Source organism: Coffea arabica, chromosome 3e (genome assembly GCF_036785885.1).
Source record: "Coffea arabica cultivar ET-39 chromosome 3e, Coffea Arabica ET-39 HiFi, whole genome shotgun sequence".
NCBI classification, from domain to species: Eukaryota; Viridiplantae; Streptophyta; class Magnoliopsida; order Gentianales; family Rubiaceae; genus Coffea; species Coffea arabica.
The window spans coordinates 31,970,514-31,991,148 of NC_092315.1; the positions used below are offsets into that span (position 1 = coordinate 31,970,514).

Below are 20,635 nucleotides of genomic sequence, written 5' to 3' on the forward strand. Positions count from 1 at the left end.
CCGACAGATTCCATTGGACGTCCGACATGGGTGTCCTGTTTTTGCTTCTCCTTTTGGTTGATTTTCATTTCATGACATATTCGTACCTGATTCTTTGATAGGTAAAAAATACTTATATTTGAAGAGAGTTAGATAAATATTTCAAAGACCTTTGTGATCATCAAAACCAAGAATAACATTCTCCCCCTTTTTGATGATGACAAAACAAATGTTTGAAATGAGATTTGATGATTGCAATAAAAACTCCCCCTTTCTTAATAGATAAGAACTCCCCCTTACTTAGTGAATCATAAAAATTTTGAAAAAGCTCCCCCTCACTTGGCTGTCCAACCGAATTAAACAATTATCCACAATATGACAATTAAGCAGCCAAAAACCAACATTTTACAAATTCAATCCATCAGCCAATCCAAATTTAATCAAATCATCAATCAACCAATCAATCCAACATCATCAATCATCAATCATCAACCAATCCAGTCATCTCCCCCTTTTTGTCATCACAAAAGGGCAAACAATCATATCCATCTCATCCACACACATTCATCAATGCAAACCAAAAACTTCATTACATCCACACAATCATCATTCCAAAATACTTAAGCATCTATTAAACAGTACCAAAAGAAACATAAACATAATCAAAACCAAATGTTGAATTCATCTACATATCCATTGTTGAACACCACAAACACATGAAATAGACAAACAAAATGCAAATGTCCTAAATGGTGAACTATGTGGATCCAGGAGTTCTTCGAGAAAGCTGATATTGGGAGAGGTCCTCCTCTTCAGTTTCTTCATCAGCTTCAGCAGCCTCTTCAACTGGTGCCTTGCCTTTATCTGCTGTGGAAGGGTCATGAGGAGTCACAGGAGTTGATGAACCAGGGTCTGGAATTGATGAGCTGGGATCAGTGGGGTGTGGCTCTTTGTCATGGGACACTTCCTCAACCACAGGTGGGGGAAAAAGAAGGTTCTTTTTGTCTAGGAAGGCTGTTTGTTGCTCACAGGACATGGTGAGCATTAGACCATGTTCTAGAAGAAGAACATGTTGTTTGAGTTCACGAAGGAGCTCAATCACTTCATCATTGGAGGAGGAAGATGCCTTAGTGGCAGACTTCCTGGGATGAATGGGAGTGAGTGAAACAGATGAAGGATCATGTGCAGACTTAGACCTCTGTTCACTAGATGATGCCCCCTTATAAGCCCACAGATTATCTTTAAAAACAAGATTTTTTCTTTCAAAATATCCTTTGGTAAAGGCATAAGAAGATGCTTCTTTGGGACAAACACCAAGAATTGAAACTTTGTAAAACTCAAAAATCTTTTGAAGAAACTTTCCATAAGATAATTTTCTGCGAGAATCAATGGCATAGCGAAGTAAAAACTTGCACATGACAAAACCAAAATCAATACGAATTTTTTCTCGAAAACAGAAAAAAAAGATACAACTCCATTTTGTTTACATCAGTTCTATGGCCATTAGTGGGTACAAGCAGGTTTGAAATGATTGAAAAGGCAATTAGATTCACAGGGGCAAGATCATTCAGTTTAGCATCAGCAGGGGCAGAAAAGCTTCGTTTAAAATACGTCAACATCTTAGCCCCATCAAAATGATTATCAGCAGTAGGATGCTCTTCATAAGAAAAGAAATTTGCAATTTTACTCTTGCATTCAGATTCAATAGTAGTTTTTAAAATATCATTCACAATTTCAGAATCAAAGACTAAGTCTACCCCATTAACCCTGGACATAATCTCAGTCTGGTCAGTGCCTTTCCTAAGATTAGCAAAGAATTGATACAGCATTTCAGGGTAATAAACATTGGGCATAGAAACGAGATGTGACCATTTCTGGAAAGCAAATAGACTCAGAATGGATTCTAAACCTATGTGACGAAATTCAGAAGAGTTGACAGTTCGTTGAGGGATGACACCTTTCTGGGATATCCAAGAGTGTTTGTCTTTTGCAGCATCATCAAAAAATGTAGGGAGTGGGGCTGATTTTGGAGGCGGTTGAGAAGAGGTTCCCTGTCCAGATGCAGGCTGAGAGGTGGGTTGTGGAGTAGGCCGTGACATTTGACCCTTTATGGCTCCTCTCTTGAAGCGTTTGGATGAACGTTTGACCGTAGGAAGATCCTCATCCTCATCCCTGAGTGGATGCTTGCGTCCGGCAGTAACCTTTCCTCCTTTTAGATTCACCATTGTGCGAAATGTGTGGAATGAAGGATGCAAATGATGCACACAATAGTAGGGAAGTGAGTCGCACAGAAATTTTGGGACAAAAAGTCCTTGAACAAGATTTGACAGAGCGGTTATGAGAAAGTAGGGTTTTGAGGGAAATTTGGGAATTTACGAAATATTGTGCGATTCGATGAAATAATCAGGATAAATGAATCGCAATCAATCAGGAAAAATTTTGCTTGAGTCAATTTGGGAATGAGAGCTTCAGAATGGTATGAATTTGAGAGTGAGAAATGAGAGAGTTTTCGTCCGAGAGGAAATAGAAGAAAAAGAGTTTGAAGCAAATGAGGGAGAAAGTTGTTTTAAAAAGTGAGCCGTTGCTCTGTCGGACGGTCGAACGAAGTCGTGTGTCCGACAGCTTCGTCTGAACAGGTGTTTTCTGGAAAAAATAGCTGAAGAACATTATCGGACGTCCGTTCATCTTCTTTCGGACGTCCGAAGATTTTGAGAAATTTTAAGATGATTTTTCGATTATTCCCAATTTTGATCTTAGATGAGTGAACTGATCTAATGACAAAGCTTTGGTAAAAATATCAGCAAATTGATCTTTAGAACAAACATAATTTACACAAATTTCACCTTTTTGAACAAGATCTCGAATAAAGTGGTGCTTGATATCTATATGCTTTGTCCTAGAATGTTGAATTGGATTTTTGGTCAAATTAATAGCACTAGAATTATCACAGAATATAGGCAAGCAGTCATATAACAATCCAAAATCATTCAAGGTGTGCTTCATCCATAAAAGTTGAGCACAACATGCACTAGCGGCAATATATTCCGCATCGGTTGTAGACAAAGATATTGCATTTTGCTTTTTGCTAAACCAAGAGACTAGGCAGTTACCAAGAAAGTGACAAGTTCCACTAGTACTTTTTCTGTCCACACGACAACCACCAAAATCCGCATCCGAATATCCATATAAAGCAAATTCACAAGATCTAGCATACCAAAGACCATAGTCTAATGTACCTTTCAAATACCTAAAAATTCTTTTAACAGCATTTAAATGTGATTCTTTTGGACACGATTGAAATCTAGCACACAAGCAAACAGCAAACATAATATCAGGTCTGCTTGCGGTCAAATAGAGTAAGCTTCCGATCATACCTCTATAGTGCTTTTCATCCACTTGTTTACCTTCTTCATCTTTGTCAAGTTTTGTTGAAGTGCACATTGGAGTTCCAACTTGCTTTGAATCCTCCATGCCAAATCTTTTCAGCAATTCTTTAGTGTATTTTGCTTGATTTATGAAACTGCCCTCTATGGCTTGATGTATTTGAAGTCCAAGGAAGAAAATTAATTCTCCCATCATACTCATTTCAAATTCACTTTGCATAATGGTGGAAAACTCCTTGCATAGACACTCATTAGTGACACCAAAAATAATATCATCTACATATATTTGCACAATAAGAAGATCATCTACATATATTAGCATTGTGTCTAACTACCCACATGCATTTCATCCCTTTGTTCAGATTTCTTTTCACATAGCAATCTCCTTTCAAATGCCCTTTTTGACAATAAAAACCACACATAATGGAAGAGTCCTTAACATGTAATGGTTTGACATATCTCAATCCACTTCTTCTATATGTTGTGAAACCATGTGCATTTTTGTTGTGTGCTAATGTTCTTTGATGAGCAGTAAGAAAGGTAGATGACATGTTCTTTTTGAGAAAATCTTGCCTTCTTGCTTTCAAAGTCTCATCCAAGTTGTCCATTCTTTTCTTCAAATCACCATGTCTTTCCTTCAGCATTTTACAAATAATTGTCTTTCTATCAAGCTCATTTTGAACATCAAACCCGGCTCTTACAAGACAATCATTGTCAGTTTTTAGTTGCTTATTTTGTTGGAGAAGACTTGTATTTTCATGAATGAGAAAAGTGATTTTCTGTTTTAGCTGCTTGTTTTTATCATAAGATTCCTTCAAGGCATTATGCAGTTTTTCAACAAAGGATTCAAGATCATCATCTTCTTCATCATCACTTTCAGATTGAGAGTGTATGGAAGTTACCTCATTATTTCCAATAGCCATGAAGGCCATTTGAGCTGATTCTTCCTCTTCTTCAACTTCCCCTTCAGAGTTGCATTCATTCCAAGTAATCTGGAAGTTGTTGAATCTTGGCTTTCGATCAGCTTTTCCATCTTTCATTTTCTTCATGGAGCATTCGTTTGCATAGTGTCCAGGCTGTCCACATTCATAGCATTTGTCGACTTGCTTCTTGTTGAATTCTTGTTTTCCTTTGTTCCTTGCATTTGATGAATAATTTTGGAATTGATTGCTAGGTCCTCCCTTTCTAAACTTCCTTTTATTCAAGATTCTCTTGAAGCCTCTTGTGATGAGAGCAAGATCATTATCATCACCATCCGAATCTTCATCATCCAAGTGAGTTGGATCATCTTCACTTTGAGTAGTCTTTAGAGCAATATTTCTCTTTGCTCTAGCATCCTCTTCCTCCTGCACTTTAGATTTCAGTTTTAACTCATAAGAGGTTAGTGAGTTAATGAGAGATTCAATAGGCACAGAATTTAAATCCTTAGCCTCCTCTATTGCAGTCACTTTATTTTCCCATTCTTTGCCCAATGCATTGAGAATTTTTCTGTTTTTCTCTCCCAAGGTGTACTCTTTGCCCAACACCTCGAGATCTTTGATCAAGTCATTGAACCTGCAATACATTTTGTCAATATCTTCAAGAGGTTCAATCTTAAATGATTCATACTTTGTGACCAAGATGGCCTTTTTCTGTTCTCTCACATTGTCACCACCCTCATGGATTTCTCTTAACTTATCCCACATATCTTTGGCTGATTTACAGCCTTTCACTCTAATTGATTCATTTGAATCTAAGGCACTATAAAGAACATTCATGGCCTTGGCATTCAATGTGAGGTTAGTCATATCTTGAGCATTCATTTCAGCTCTCGTTTTTGGCCGAAGCAGCCCTGTATCTGCATCAAGAAAGTTAGCTTCATGCGGTCCTTCATTCACAATAAACCATAGCTCAATATCAATAGATTGCAAAAAGATAATCATCCTTTCTTTCCATCTAACATAATTAGAGCCACTGAACATGGGAGGCCTAGTAACAGATTGCCCCTCAACAAACATAGCATGACTGGTTGTCATCTTTACTCCAAGCCGTTTGAGCTTAATCTCAAGGAGACCAAGCTCTGATACCAATTGTAAGGCCCAAAGACAACCTAAGAGGGGGGGTGAATTAGGTTGATTAAAATCTTAATCAAATTTATGCAATTTTTGCTTAATAAAAATTTACCTTCTTTTCTAGTAATGATCAATCAAGTAGATTACAAGAAGAGAGCAATATTGATTCAAAAAATAAGTATAGATAAGCAATTAGAATTTTATTAAACAAAAAAGAATAAGATAGAATATCAAACCGATTGTCTACCAAGCTTTCCTCAAACTTGAAGACCAATCACTAGGTTGAGCAACTTCTCTTTGATGAAAAATGATCAACTAGATGTACAATGGAGGGAGCACTTCCTCCTTGCCCTAAGCCTCACTTAGTCAAGCCAGGAAATTTTACAAACACTCAGATAACCCTCAACAAAGCTACACTATTGAAACTTTCAACCACAAGAGAAAAGCTCACAAGAAATTCACACCACTTGGAGAACAAATCTAGCTTTGGAGACTATTTTCTAGCTAAAATATCTCTTGAGATCTTGTAAACAAAGTGTGCAAAAGTCCCTATCTGCTTCAGAGTCGTTTGTATTTAAAGGGAACCAAAAATGGGCTTCATTAATACTTCCAACGGATAGAAGGCATATGAAGAGTCAGCTAGTCGTTGGGGCTGTCGGACGTCCGACGGCTTAGTCATCGTCCGAACCCATCGTCCGAAAAACAGTCAAGTTGTTGTTCGGACGTCCGATGGAATTTTATCGTCCGAGCTTCAGTGTCCGAACGTCGTCCAGAGAGTTATCAAATCTTCGAGGAATTTTTAGGACGTCCGATGAGATTGATGTTCGTCCGAAGCATGCGTCCGATCCTTCAGGACGTCCGATGTTTCCTAGCGAGCGTCCGACAGAGTCTTGGCAGAGAGTCATCAAAACTTTGTGGAATTTTTAGGACGTCCGACACGATCGATGTGCGTCCGACAGAAACTCCTTCCTGATGTTCTTCATCCTTTCGGACGTCCGACAGATTCCATTGGACGTCCGACATGGGTGTCCTGTTTTTGCTTCTCCTTTTGGTTGATTTTCATTTCATGACATATTCGTACCTGATTCTTTGATAGGCAAAAAACACTTATATTTGAAGAGAGTTAGATAAATATTTCAAAGACCTTTGTGATCATCAAAACCAAGAATAACAATACCTCTTCAGAACGCAGGCCTGTCAACTGATCTCGGAATGCGGGCACAACATGCCTAACAACTCTGTGTACGTCCAAGTCATTATTCCACCTATATTTAATAAAGTAGGAACCTGTTTAGAACAAATTAAAGTTGTTTCGATAACAAATGCCATTAAAACAACCGAAATAAGGGCGAAACGTTCATCTAGCTCCATATGGACCAGGGTAATGCTCCAACGGCGCGATTCGGTCCGGACGCATGGTTGGTATATATTCCCAAATTCAGAGCTGTTAGAAAATTAGAATCAATGTTAAAATTGTAAAATGATAATATGCAAAAAATCCAAAACATATCATTATTGGGTGCAATGTACCTGTAGCAAAACTAATTGACCGGCAATAGCCGATTTGGCAGGATTCGTGGCATCACAAAGTGACCGATAGAGAGTCGCCAAACACGCACTACCCCAACTATATTGCCCAACAGTTTCCAAATCCCGCAATAATGGAAGATACAACAAAGGGACTTTGTTGCCGGATTTATCGGACAATAAATGTCCACCTAATATTAATAAGAGGTAGATGCGCGCACGCTGCCTACATTGGACATCTGAAGCATCGAGTGGCAACTCTGTGTCTAAGGCTCTTGCTAAACATCCCAATTTTAGTCTCGTCCATCAAAGTATTCAACTGCAGGAGAAAATCCAATGAGCTCCTCACAAATGGCTCCCCACTCCTGAATGCTGCGGTACGCGTCTATCCCTATAACCGGTGGACCATCGATGTGCAACCCCCACAACACCTCTACATCCTGTAATGTCACGGTAGCTTCTCCAACCGGTAAATGAAATGTATGCGTCTCGGGCCGCGATCCTCCACTAAACTTGTGATCAAAGAATGATCAACCATCTGATATCCACTCTCAAGCACCCCCTCAAATCCAGCCAAGGCAATATAACGACGAACCCGATCAGGAATAGGCGTATGCTCCCAAAATCCTCTGTCACACCGTCTGACATCTAACTGATTGCCCTCAACATGTCCGTGAAAAATGGAATGTGCCCAATGTGCAGTTCCCGCCGATATAATGTCGTGCACGTATGGTCCTGGATGTAGGCCAGGAGGGATAGGATGTCGGCCAAAATCCCAAGCAAATATCTGCATCGATTAAATTCAATAGTTATGCATAAGTACTTTCCAAAAGTTTGTGTATACAATTTTGACCTATAAATCGCGTTCAAGACTTTTTTTTGAGAAAATTTTGACCATATATCCCTTATAAATCGACTAAAATTCCATGCCAATCAGTTATTTTTTTGAAAAATATTTGTTATCCCTCTATGTATTCATATACTGCAGCAATCTATTTGTAGTCATATTTTAAAAGTTTTTAAAAAAATTTGACAGAGTCTCCCCTATAAAGCGGCCATAACTCCCTGTCAATCAAACATCAAAATACCATATCCTGCATATGCAAGAGCATTAACACATATAACACACCATCCGAGCATTCCTTTAACAAATATGTCAACAAATCAATGGATAGGGGATGTAGCGATAAATGAATAAAACTGTTGGGCTGCACGTTTAAACTGGTTAATTCAATACTTATCATAGTCAAGAACGAAGCATGCATTTGACAAATGAACAATGAAAGTCACTAATGTAATTGTTTGAAATAAATCCTGAATCGAACACAAATGAACTAGAATGAACCCTACACAAAACTGGAGTGCATTGACATGAGTTTCCAATTTCTAGGAACTCGATCAAATCAAGACCTATAATTCGGACAATTTCTCCTATTGTGACCCGTCTGATGACAATTTTGACATCTTCTTGGTTCGTCTGGATCCCTTTCATCCATCTCATTCCGAATTTTACTAGCTCGAACCTGCCCTGCCCGACGTGCAACAAACTTGCTCCTGTCTGCCTGCAACTCCCATCTAGGATGGAGCCAAGTATCTTGATGCGGCAGTGGGTTAAACTTCCCTGAATACTGCACGGCCCACCTCGTTTTGGTAAACTGCTGATCCATAAGCAATCCCGGATTGTCACCTCTATTCCTGCACACAGCCAAAGCGTGTGAACAAGGAAGCCTGTAATTCTGCCACTTTCCACAAGAGCATGTCTTATCAAAAAATCTGACGGTTTGCGTATTGCATCCTTTACCATTGACACGTCGGCTTGTGATAACCTTGTATACGCCCGATGGGCCATCGAACTCAATGACTCTGTGGGCGCCTGCCTTCTGCTCAGCATTCTTAAAACGCCGCCATATCTTTGGAGGAAAAAGATTGCGACAATATGAAGCATCTTCCCTTCTCGTCTTAAATAACGCAACTGTCCGATGGAATATCATGTCAATGCATGCACGAATTGGCAAATGGCATGCCCCGCACAAGACATTATTATAACTTTCGGATATGTTGGTAGTTAGAATACCCCAACGATGGCCATCGTCGTGTGTTAGGCACAACTTTTCTGGACCAATGGCAGACAGATAATTCCAAGCATTTGGAAACATGCTTCGTAGTTCTCTTCTGAACATCCGCCACTTGCGTAATTGTCTTGCCCTTCCCATTGCCCAACACAACATTTTAAGGTGTAAATCTTTGAATTGTGTCATCAAATTACTCATAACATGTCGCAGGCAAAACCTATGGTAGGCCAAAGGTTCCTTCCAATAGTCAAAGTGTGTCATGGTATAGATGATACCATTGTGACGATCGGAAATGACACAGATAGGATGTCGATCAAGTGCCATATTATATCTTAATTGTTCCATGTACCACGACCAACTGGAAATCGTCTTCTCATCTACTATGGCATAAGCAATTGGCAGAATCTTATTGTTCGCATCTTGAGTGACCGCAACAAGGAGTTTTTCCCTTGTATTCGCCACACAAATGAGTACCATCAACACATATAACCGGCCTGCACATGTGGAATGCTTCAATAGCCGGTCCAAAAGCCCAAAATACGTACTTAAAAGTTTGAACTCGATCCGAACTATCCGAATGATTCGACCACTCCACCACGGTGCTTGAATCGGATTGCACCAGGGCATCGAGATACTGTGGTAGTTCGGCAAAATTCGCCTCCCAAGATCCAAACACAAGCTCAATTGCTTTACGTCTGGTATACCAGGCTTTTTTGTAAGACACATCAACCTTCAAGTTTTCTTTAACGAAACTTAGTATGTTCTTGACCGTTAATCTATTATCATCTTCAATGCTACGGAGTATGTGCCTTGAAATAACGGAAGCCATTAGGCTTGTATTGTTATTTCTAATCATGTCGCCTAAGCAGTTATGGTTATTGATCCATTTTGTAATTTGCCACATTCCATGAGTCCTTTTCTTTACGGTTCTAACACACCAGTCGCATGGTGGATACGATAGCGCGGTTGAAGTGGAAGGAGTTCTTTCAATTGATGATTTGCATTTAGCAAACCACGTGTTACTCTTACTCTCAATAACTCTGAACTCCCTATTGTGATTGATGGATAACATCCTAACTACCCGGCTGAATTGCAGCTTACTCTCAAACCTCATATGGAGACGTATATTATTATTCTCCTCACTGAATGTGACAATACGCTCCAATCCATCCTCCTCTTTTATATCATCATCATTTATGCTTCCAAGATCGGAGAAAAATGCCATTCCTCTTGGAACATATGCAGAGCTGCCAGCTGTGCTATTACGTCTGATATCTCCGCATTCTGTGTTGGCAACCCGATACCCAACAAAGGGTTGTTGGGTATCGAGGTTTACTCTTAAACCCCCACCTTCATGCTTATCATCCGAATCACTACCAGACACATCTTGCGACTCCGACTCTTCAACCTCTTCTGCATTAACTTCCGGATCATCTTCTTCAGAGACAAGGAGCCTATCATGCCCACTAGCATATACATCATCTTCAGCTGAACTGCGATAACCTTGACCATGGTTAGACTCGATCCCATGTGGAGAAATATGGCATGATGGCCTTGGATCTCCAAAATTTGGAATCGAATCCAGGCCATGAAAATATTCCTGGGCACCCATGGACCCTGATGTGAGCCTTGGTTCTAATGAATCCATAGATCGATCATCATGCATATAGTGAGATGCCGATGAAGTCTCTGGAACGACTGAACTAGAACCGGAGTTAAACTTTGTTGGATCCATGAATGCATGTACAAGCGACATCATTGGACCAACATTACCTATTGATCCAGTGAATACGCTATTAACTACAGGCATTTGGACGATTTCTTCCTTCTCGATATAAATCTCCGTCATGTATGAAACTCTTTTGATCCAAAGATCGTACATTACATCAAGAGTTTCATCATCCACCACTGCGGAAATAGTATATTTGGAATTCTCCAACAGTTGACGAAGAAATAATTTCAGCTTGAACATCCCTTTATCGACCCCCATATAGTGATAAATCCTGTCAACCAACTCCCCGTATCCAATTCTATGTCTCAAAGTGAATGTCCAATTGGAAGTACGAGGCAAATAACAAACAAAATCACCCTCGTAATGTATTTCTCCTCCCCAGTATAGGTTTACCCGCAGAGGTCTTTCTACAGACATGTCTGTGAAATGAATCCCTATTTTGGGGACAATAAATTAGAATTAGTAGTCCAAGAGTCCAAACAAATGAAAGAGGGTGGACTCTAGGTCGAATTTGGCATTATTAAATAGACTAATTTCGATCCAAATGTTTATGAAAAAATTGAAAAAAAGTATGAAATATGCTATAAATGACGATATAAATAGCCTAAAACTCCTAACGAAATTTTTAGAAAATTTGGACAGAGTCTCCCCTAAAAATAGACTAAAACTCCTTGCCAACCAATCCAAACAGGGTTTATATGAAGTTGTAATGACATTTGCCACACTACATATTGTCAAGAGGCCCTATAATTTTCAAAGCACAAGTATAAGAAAAGTACGGGAAGTTATATATATTTGGGCTCCACATTCACATCGCATAACAAGATCCACATTCACAATGATGTGATATTCTAGCAATGAACCTTACAAAATTAATGTTTTTCCCTATAGCAGATTTTGCCACTTTTTTAGCATTATAGATTTTGCCAATTACAAAAAATACTACAAGGTTGGTCATTGACTTTAAATCCATCAATTCGCCTTAAAATAAATCTGTATTTCATATTCTAACGCCCTTTTCTACTAAAAGAAAATTTAACAAACTATACTCTTTCAATTCGACGGTAAATATCCAATAGTTGTAATATAAAATAAATTACCTAATGACTTGTATCAAATCCGAATGAAGCCAACTTCTGTGGGTTAAATTCTAGAGGTACCAAACACAACCTCCTAAACTTGTATCCCAACCTTGTTTTACCTAGATGAAGAAATAATTTACAACAAAAAATCACTTAAAAATATAGAAGTTGCAACATGTATTTGTAATAGTCAGTTGCCCTCACAAAGAAATATCTACAAAAATTTCGACAGAGTCTCCCCTATAAATGGGTTAAAACTCCCTGTCAAACAATCCAAATTACTGTCATTTCAAATTGCTTAAGACGTATTAAAGTACTTTAAATCCATCAATTTGCCTTCAAATAAATCCATTTAATTTCATTAACGCCTTCGTGGTTTGGAAGAGTTTTAACAAACTATACTATTTCATTGTTTTGACGTCCATAATATGTAGTTGTAAACTAAAAATTAATACTGAATGGCTTGTATCGAATTCGAAAGATGGACTTCTGTGGTTTGGGCGACGGACTTCCCAACCCAGGTCTCTATGCCTCCCAAGCTTGTGTCACCAACCTTGTATGCACCTATATGAAGCAACAACTGCTCAATATGCAAACCATTTCATATAAGTTATTTGCATCCCAATTAGTAATAGTTAGTTAACGAGGATTACAAAAACTTTTTAAAAATGTCGGCAAAGTCTCCCCTACGGAAATTGCTATAAATATTCAAAAACTGACAAAGATATTTAAAAACAAATTGACAAGGTCTCCCCTATAAGTAGGCTAAAACTCACTGTACCAATGATACAAATAGGGTCTATATTAAGTTGTAATCGGTCAATACCACACTGTATAATATATATGTCCCCTATAATTTAGAACCCTAACAACTATGAGCTGCCTACGAATTGCAAAAGAGAGTTGATTGACATGCGATTTGAAAGAATATTTAATCAATTTTTGGGCTCCACATCCATATAGCTATACAAGATCTATGTTCATATACGTATGCTATTTTCATCAACAACACAATAAGATTTTTTTGGCTATATCCAAAGGCCACTTGACAGCATTATCTATTATTTCCCTAACCTTGACATGCATATATTTTAAATATAGACTACAAGATTAGATTTAACTTTAAATCCATCGATTCGACTTAAAATAAATCCGTTAACGTGTTCTAACGCTCTCTTCTACATCCAGAAGTTTAACAAAATATACTATTTCAATTCGACGTCAAAAATCCAAAAGTTGTAATATAAAATATATTACGGAATGACTTGTATCAAATTCGAATCTAGCCAACTTCTGTGGTCAGAATCTTAGAGGTACCAACCCCAGCCTCTAAACCTCCCAAGCTTGTGTCACCAACCTTGTATGTACCTATATGAAGAAATAATTTATAATAAAAAATCATTTAAAAAAACAGAAGTTGCGACATGTATTTGTAATAGTCAGTTGCCCTCACAAAGAAAACTCTACAAAAAATTCGACAGAGTCTCCCTTATAAATGGGCTAAAACTCCCTGTCAAATAATCCAAATATCCATGAAATTCAAAAGCTCCAATCTATAAACTACATAATGTCAATAAAATTTCTAAACTTCAATTGCAAAACATACAATGTCCAATGTAGATAGTGTTTCGACCAAAAATAACAGCTGCAAAATAGATTTAAAAACAAAAACTGAAAAGTGGGCACTTGCCACCCAAATTTGGTACATAACCCTTGCCCCCACATTGAGTGTTAGAGACTTTGTCTACTATGTGCTTAGCATTTTAGAGAATTATTTTGTACATTAAAATAGTCAGAGATGATTAATTATTATCATTTTAAATTACACAAGACATATTAAAGTACTAATTATTGTAATTATTATCATTTCAAATTATACAGGGCGTATTAAAGTACTAATTATTGTAAATGGCTTTGATAACTACATTAGTGAAAAATAAGTATTTGTCAAATATATTTATATACACTTGTTAAAGTACGACAATAGTGTCTAAATGTATATAAAAAATAATTAAATGGCATGCTAAGACTGTTAAAGCAACGGAAATGCATCCAAGACAACTTCAATGCTTGGCATCAAATTTTGGGTCACGCTAACATATATTGTAATTTTAGCAAAATTTATTTTTTCATTTTAGTTCAAGGCCCTTATTTTTCTAAAATCTTCTCTAGGAACACAACTCTAATGTACGATTTACCCATAGCTGCCATAGAGAAATTCGTTTCTCATTTGCATCTCATGTTTAATTCCCTTAATTAGAACCCATTTTCTATTTTAAATGGAACTTGCCCCTTTTTTCTTTTTTTTTTGTTTTATCTTCTTCAACACAAAAGAATAGACTTTTTTTTAAAACGTTATTTCAAGTTAGTCCAATGTTAGAATATTTAGTCATTTCCTATGCCTTGTCGGAAAAATCATGAACACCAACCCGTTTGTAGTACCACTAGCTCTCTATCCGCCGTAGACAATAAAATGAGACTAGCACCACTTTTCTTTTTAGAGTTAGATGTATAGAAAATAAGTTTAACCTAAATTTCATTCTAATTTTAAAAAAATTTTAAAAAATAGTTGAAACAATTAAATGGACTTTTTCCTTAAAGGGGTTTTAGCTTTAAACTATTTTGCAATATTTGTCAAAAAACTACTTCCTTCTTTTTCCAGCTCCACTGTCCACACGGACACAATTAGCGCAACTACAACAAATTGGAAACAGAAAAATTGCAAGAATTCGAAAAATGTAACGTATATCCTCAAATCCACCACAAAAATTGCAAAAATAAGCACAACCCACATCAAATTTAAACCCAAATTTCACAACAAATCTGAACTTGCCGTTGGATTCAAGTATTCAAATATTAATTAAACTTAAAATGCTATAAGTGAGGCATTGCAAATGGAAAAAGCTCACCTTTATGCTGTTTGGCAGTCGCAATGGGACGGCAATGCTGGCAAATGTTGGGTCGGCAATGGGGCGGCAGTGGGTGGGCAAAGGTGCAAATGGGTCGGCAATCTGGTGGTTGAAGAAGCTCTGAAAACCGGCTGCAATCTGGAGGGCTTGCTTCAGCGAGGCAGAAAGAGAATGAGGCATGGCTTCCGGCGGAGCAGAACAACAGAGACGGTGGTGCCGCTCCTCCTATTTCTGCCGTCCGGCATTTTGGCAGCACAAAATAGGACAAATGGTGGCCAGCTCCGGTCTTTGGATGTTTCGATGTGCAGAACCCAGCTCAGATTTTTCAATTGCGAGGAGGCTATGGCGGGGGTTTGGTGGCCTGCTCTGTTTTCTTTGTTTTGCTGTTCTTTGAAGATTTCCGAATCGATATTGTGTTCTGCTTCTTTGACTCACTTTTCTGGTCTTTTTTTTTTTTCCAATCAGACCTCGCATTCGCGGAATGCGAAGACTCCATTTCAAGAACAATCTCCAAAAACCGCGCCACTTGTAGAATGCCTTTTTTTTTCATCATAAACTAAGAATTCTCCCAATGTTGCAGAGAAAGAAGATGACTTCGATACTTGCATGCAAAATATTTCTAAAATTGCACCTTAGCCCCTCAAGTTCTACACAATGCTACTATGGCCCAAAATTTGAGAAAATAAAACCAGTTTTGTCCCTTTAAATTTTGATTTGCCTTGGCATACTTTAATATGATTTTTTAGTATGATTATTTAGAAATTTTGGGATGAAATTTAAAGGTTTAACAATTTTTGATAATTTATAGTTTTTGATTTGGATTTTTGTAAAAATGATTTAGATTTGGGTAATATTTTTGTTTTGGGGTTTGATGAAAGGATTTTGATTTATTTTGTGAACTTTAGCATTTAGTTTTGGTAGGCTTCATCTTAAGTCTTTAACTTTATCTTAGTTTAATTTCGCCCTTTAATATTTGTGATAATAATGATTTGACCCCTCAAACTTCTTTAATTCTTTCAATTGGGTCCTTGTTTGTTTTAATTTGTTGAATATGGGTTGTTTACTTTTATTTGAATGCTTTGATTGATTCAATTTTGTGTTTATTTCCATTTCATGTGATTTTTAGTTAATTAAAGTGATGCATTGGCCTTTTTCTTTGTTTTGGAGGGTAAATAAGAAAAATTTCATTTCGTTAAATCATCAATTCAAGGGAGATACACTCTACTCCTTTATTTTGATTTTACTTGATCCTATATGCTCCTATGTGATTTGATGCGTGCAATTGCATGCTTTTTTTTTGAATGTTTTCTTTAGTTTATTTATTTATTCACTTTATTGGTTTTAATTTTGTATATTTATTTTAATTTAATTTTTTGGTTATTTGAGAGGCATTTAAATGCCAAATTATAATAGTTAGGTTATTATTTTATTTTATTTCATTCTTTACCCCTTAGATTGTAGTTAGGGCCCCCAAATGTAATAGTTAAGTTTTTATTTGTATTTGCTTTATATGTTTTGCATGCTTGTGTGTTTATGTGTTACCTGCTTTCTTAGGGTCTTACATCTAGATATCATGCTTATATGTTATGTGCTATATGTGATTTATGTTTTTATTTGCTTTTATTATGCTTTATATGATTTATTTGATTATAATAAATGCACGTCGTCACCACACTAGTCCATCGCTAGTTGTAGCCCCTTTTTGATTCTACACTAGTCCAACGCTAGTCGTGGCCCCTTTTATTGATTTCTCACTAGTTCAATACTAGTGAGAACTTATAAACATGGGTTAGTCCAACGCTAGACCCTTAGGGACCATTGACGCGTTAGATCATGTTTGTGTGACAATCACTACATTTTCATGCATATTTTCTACCTTTTAGGTTTTTTTCATTTTGCATGACATTTCCCTATATGTATACCCCTTATTCCATATTTCCCTTATATATATATATATATATATATATATATATATATATATATATATTCCTTACCCCTATATGTGAAACATGACATTTAGACTTGCATTCCATTTAAAAATTAGAACTAGATTAGATCATTTGCTTGATTAGATAGGAAAACACCTCTCGAATATGGGATATGGACGAGTATGACTTCTAACCTTAGTACGCTCGTATTCCCTCTATTAAAGAAAAATTAAAAACACGAATTTTAGCCCCCCGCAGCTGTTATAATTCATTTCTTTAGGTAATGTATATTTGTATAATTATTATTTTCTTTCTTTCGAGTCTCATATTTTGCATATTCGTGACCTCTTCAAAAAGTCACTCTTGGACATCACAATTAATGTGATTTGCACCAATTAAAGCTTTAAAGAGATATTCCGACCCCCCGAGATCCTCCTAGGTTTAGGTTATGCATCCATCTAGTGACATCCAAATGTGATAAATTTTTAGATTAGAATAAGAAAAATTTTGACTAAATCACGCAACTAGCATTGGTTAGGTTGAAAGGGTGATTTGAATTTTATCCTTGCCTTCCCTTTCTTCAAATGTGACTTCCGACCCTTTTTCTCTTGATTTTCGCAGACTTGGTGTCGTTTAAAAAGGGTTTTGTACTATTTTTTAAAAATTCATTTTTGGTGACTTGGTACACCTTAACTCGATATCAAGTGGCGACTCCTATATTTTCATTAAAAATCTGTTTTAAACTATTATTTTGGACCAAAATCATCACATTTTAAAGCCCCATTTAGGTCCATTTTCTTTATTTATTTTCTAAAAATCAAAAACTCATTTTTTAATAAAAAATTAATCAAAAATTCATTTTTATAAAACATGTTAATTTTATTTTATTCAAAAATGGGGCGCGACAGGAGAGTTACCCTTCAAAATGAGAAATGGATGAGTATGGCTTCTTAGCCTTAGCACGCTCGTATCTCTTCTTTAGAAAGGAAAATTGAGTCATGAATTTTAGTTCCCCGTACTCGTTGTGTTGCATTCCTCCCTTTTAGCTCACGTATATTTATATGTTATAATTCTTCTTTTCTTCAAGTCTCATTTTTGTATATTCGTGACCTCTTCTAAGAATCATTTTGAGCATCACAATTAATGTGATTTGCACTAATTAACTTTTGAAGAGATATTTCGACCCTCTCGATATCCATTAGGTCTAGATTTGCATCCATATAGAAACATCCAAATGTGATAAGTTTTATAGGTCAGATTAAGAAAATTTTTAATTAAATCACGCAATCAGCCTTAGTTAGGTTGAAAGGGTGCATTAGGTTTGATTCTGTCAAATCTTTGCCTTCCATTTTTTCAACTGTGACTCCCGAACTCTTTTTCTTGTTTTAAAAAACCTGGAGTCGTCTAAAAAGGGTTTTATCTATTTTTTTTTTATTAAAAATACATTTTTAGGTGACTTGGTACACCTAAACTCGATACCAAGTGGCAACTTCTATTTTTTCTTAAAAACCCTTTTTAGACTATTATTTTAGGCCAAAACCATCGCACTTTTTAAGTCCCATTTTAGGCCCTCTCTTTTCCTTTTATTTTTCAAAAAACTCATTTTTTTAATTCACTCAAAATTAAGCATCATTTTCAAAATCAAAATTCATTCTTCTAACACCCAAATTAAATTTATTTTATTTTTCAAAAAAAAGGGGCGCGACATTTTCTTTAACCTTGAAGGTGGAAACATGAAATCAAATGACTAAAAGGAGGACCTCTTAGCACCATGCCATTTAGGAGAAGGAAAGAGATATCAAACGCAAAAAATAGGGAAGAGAGATTGAGAGAAACTTGGTTGAGAAAGAAAAGGGAAGCTTTCTATGATGGAACATATCTATATTTCTAGAGCCAATTGCCAAATGTCAGAAATTTAGGAGAGTACTCTGGAAAGAACAATTCTCCGAAGGATAATCACATAGATAGGCAACCAAAGTATGGAAAATAAAGGCCTAAACAAAAGAGCAGGAGAAAAACATCCACTTAATTATCACCTCACTGCACTAATGTTGGAGGGGAAAAAGAAAGGAAACCAACCATAAACTCACATGCAGGGGAATTAGCAAGCATTAACGACCAAATGATGATACAGAGAATGGGAAAGAATACTATAACATAGAGGAAATTACTTTGAGAAATTTTAGAGACTTTTGTTACATAACAATCTCCACTTTTTCCTTTTGTAAAACTACAATAGAAGAAGAGACAACAGAAGCATATAAGGCTTCCCCTTTTTTATTAGCGAGTGAAGACCATGAGAAGAAGAAGAAGAGGAAATTCATGGATAGAGGAACAAAGTCTTTCGATTGAAAATCAAGAGTGTGGGTTATATGGGACAATTTTTTTTTCCAATTGTAGCTACTATATAACAAATTAATAGTTCTAACATTTTATCAAACATTCGATAAATAAAACATTATTATATAATTATAGTACTTTAGAACAAAAAAGGGGAAAAAACAAGGAAAAGAAGTAACCCCACGTACAAAAAGACACAAAAGGGACCGACCCATGAAATACACAAATAAGTCCAACATCTAGTGAGGATTTATCAATTTTAATTTAAAAAGGCTCAAGGAAACATGTCATAAAACTAAACTTTCCAAGACACAACTAAGATGATCAATACTTCACGATAACCAAAATTGAAACTTATATCTAATAAGTCATGAAAAGAAATAAATGACCAAAAAAAATCCAAAGCGATCTCTTTTGTAGAGGAAAAAATATAGAAAAGTAGAATATAAATTATAATCACATATATGCAAATAGAAAAAGGCTTACTCAAAATATTCACCAATATTACATAAAATAGGTTGGGAATGGTGTTGATCCATAGCACCATATTCGTAGTTTTTTGAGAGAATCAAAGAAAATTCCAAATTTTGGACCTGCAACATCACCAAAATACACAAATTATATAATCAAACACGAGGAAAAAATGAACTTAATCAAATTTGTTAAATGTATTTTGATTTTCTTTAGTCATGGCAAAAATGATGGAAATCAGGCAAAAGTAAGGGGAGGAAACAACAAAAATAACTCTTTTCACAGCTCCTTGGGTTTAGAGTGAACTTCACGCCTCTATAGATATACATAACTAAAATAGAAAATAGACATATATATACTAAAATCTACGGTTAGGGTTCTAAAATCATTTCTTATAGGAGATGATGGAGAAACGGCGCATTATAGCACAAGAAAAAAAGAAGGCTGAACACAAACTCAGAAGCATACTTAGGAAGAAAAGAAAAAACAGTAGATCTTTGGGTTTACAAATACTTCCGACTTTCGGTGCTTTTGGATGGGTTAGGATGAAGATTTTACTGTGGCTTTCTTTGTTTTACTCAAAGAAGGAGATGGAAGAATGGTATTTCAAACCTCTGGGTTATTAATTGAAAAATTAACAAATCCTAACAGTAAAAATGTCTTTTTCTTTTGAATAAAGGAAACTGTAAAAATTTAGGGAAATATTGGAGCTTACCAATCAAGATGATTTTTATGTCTCATGCATTTCGCACCTTCAAATCCAGACCAATTCTAACAAGGGAAAAAAATCAGTTAGAATCATAAAATTGAAAAAAGAAAAGAGAAGAACGGGAAAACGGGGGAAATAGGAAGGAAAGACAGAGAAAAAAGGACCAAATAAAAAACAACAAAAAGGAAGAAAGGAACAGAGAAAAAAAGAAGAAAAATGGAAGGGAAGAGGAGCTCTGAAGAGGAACGAAGCGGTAGAGATGAATGAAGGGAAAGAAGACGAGAAACCCTAGAACAAAACTCTTGGCACGTGAGAAACGCTTAGGTGACGATACATTCTGATGAATAGTAGCATGCCACATCAGCAGCCTACCACTCCATTTTGACAATTGCATTTACTAGATATGTAGTGGTCTTAAAGCCATTTTCAATTTTGCCGTTGAACTGATGATG

At 36.3% G+C, this 20,635-nt stretch overlaps 1 protein-coding gene across 9 annotated transcripts; it reads right to left on the reverse strand.

Annotated features, from left to right (window-relative positions):
* Positions 1–5,638: 5,638 nt before the first annotated feature.
* Positions 5,639–20,555, reverse strand: LOC140038257 (uncharacterized). 9 transcript variants are annotated; one of them, XR_011842078.1, is made up of 6 exons: positions 20,190–20,555; positions 19,490–19,596; positions 6,944–7,727; positions 6,752–6,857; positions 6,591–6,678; positions 5,639–6,500 (listed from the first exon to the last, which is right to left on the reverse strand). XR_011842078.1 is itself a non-coding variant. In XM_072083358.1 (3 exons), exon 3 carries the CDS (start codon positions 11,159–11,161, stop codon positions 9,419–9,421), a length of 1,743 nt encoding a protein of 580 aa, XP_071939459.1. In that variant the 5' UTR covers positions 11,162–12,390; positions 19,490–19,596; positions 20,190–20,555; the 3' UTR covers positions 8,150–9,418. The 9 variants fall into 9 exon arrangements, 4 of the variants coding, with proteins under 4 accessions (XP_071939459.1, XP_071939461.1, XP_071939460.1 ...); XR_011842076.1 differs by having other exon boundaries at positions 5,639–6,678; XR_011842075.1 differs by having other exon boundaries at positions 6,591–6,857.
* Positions 20,556–20,635: the final 80 nt, after the last annotated feature.

Excerpts from the sequence above, each read along its gene's own strand:
- LOC140038257 (XM_072083358.1), bottom strand. The coding sequence starts at position 11,161 with ATGTCTGTAGAAAGACCTCTGCGGGTAAACCTATACTGGGGAGGAGAA.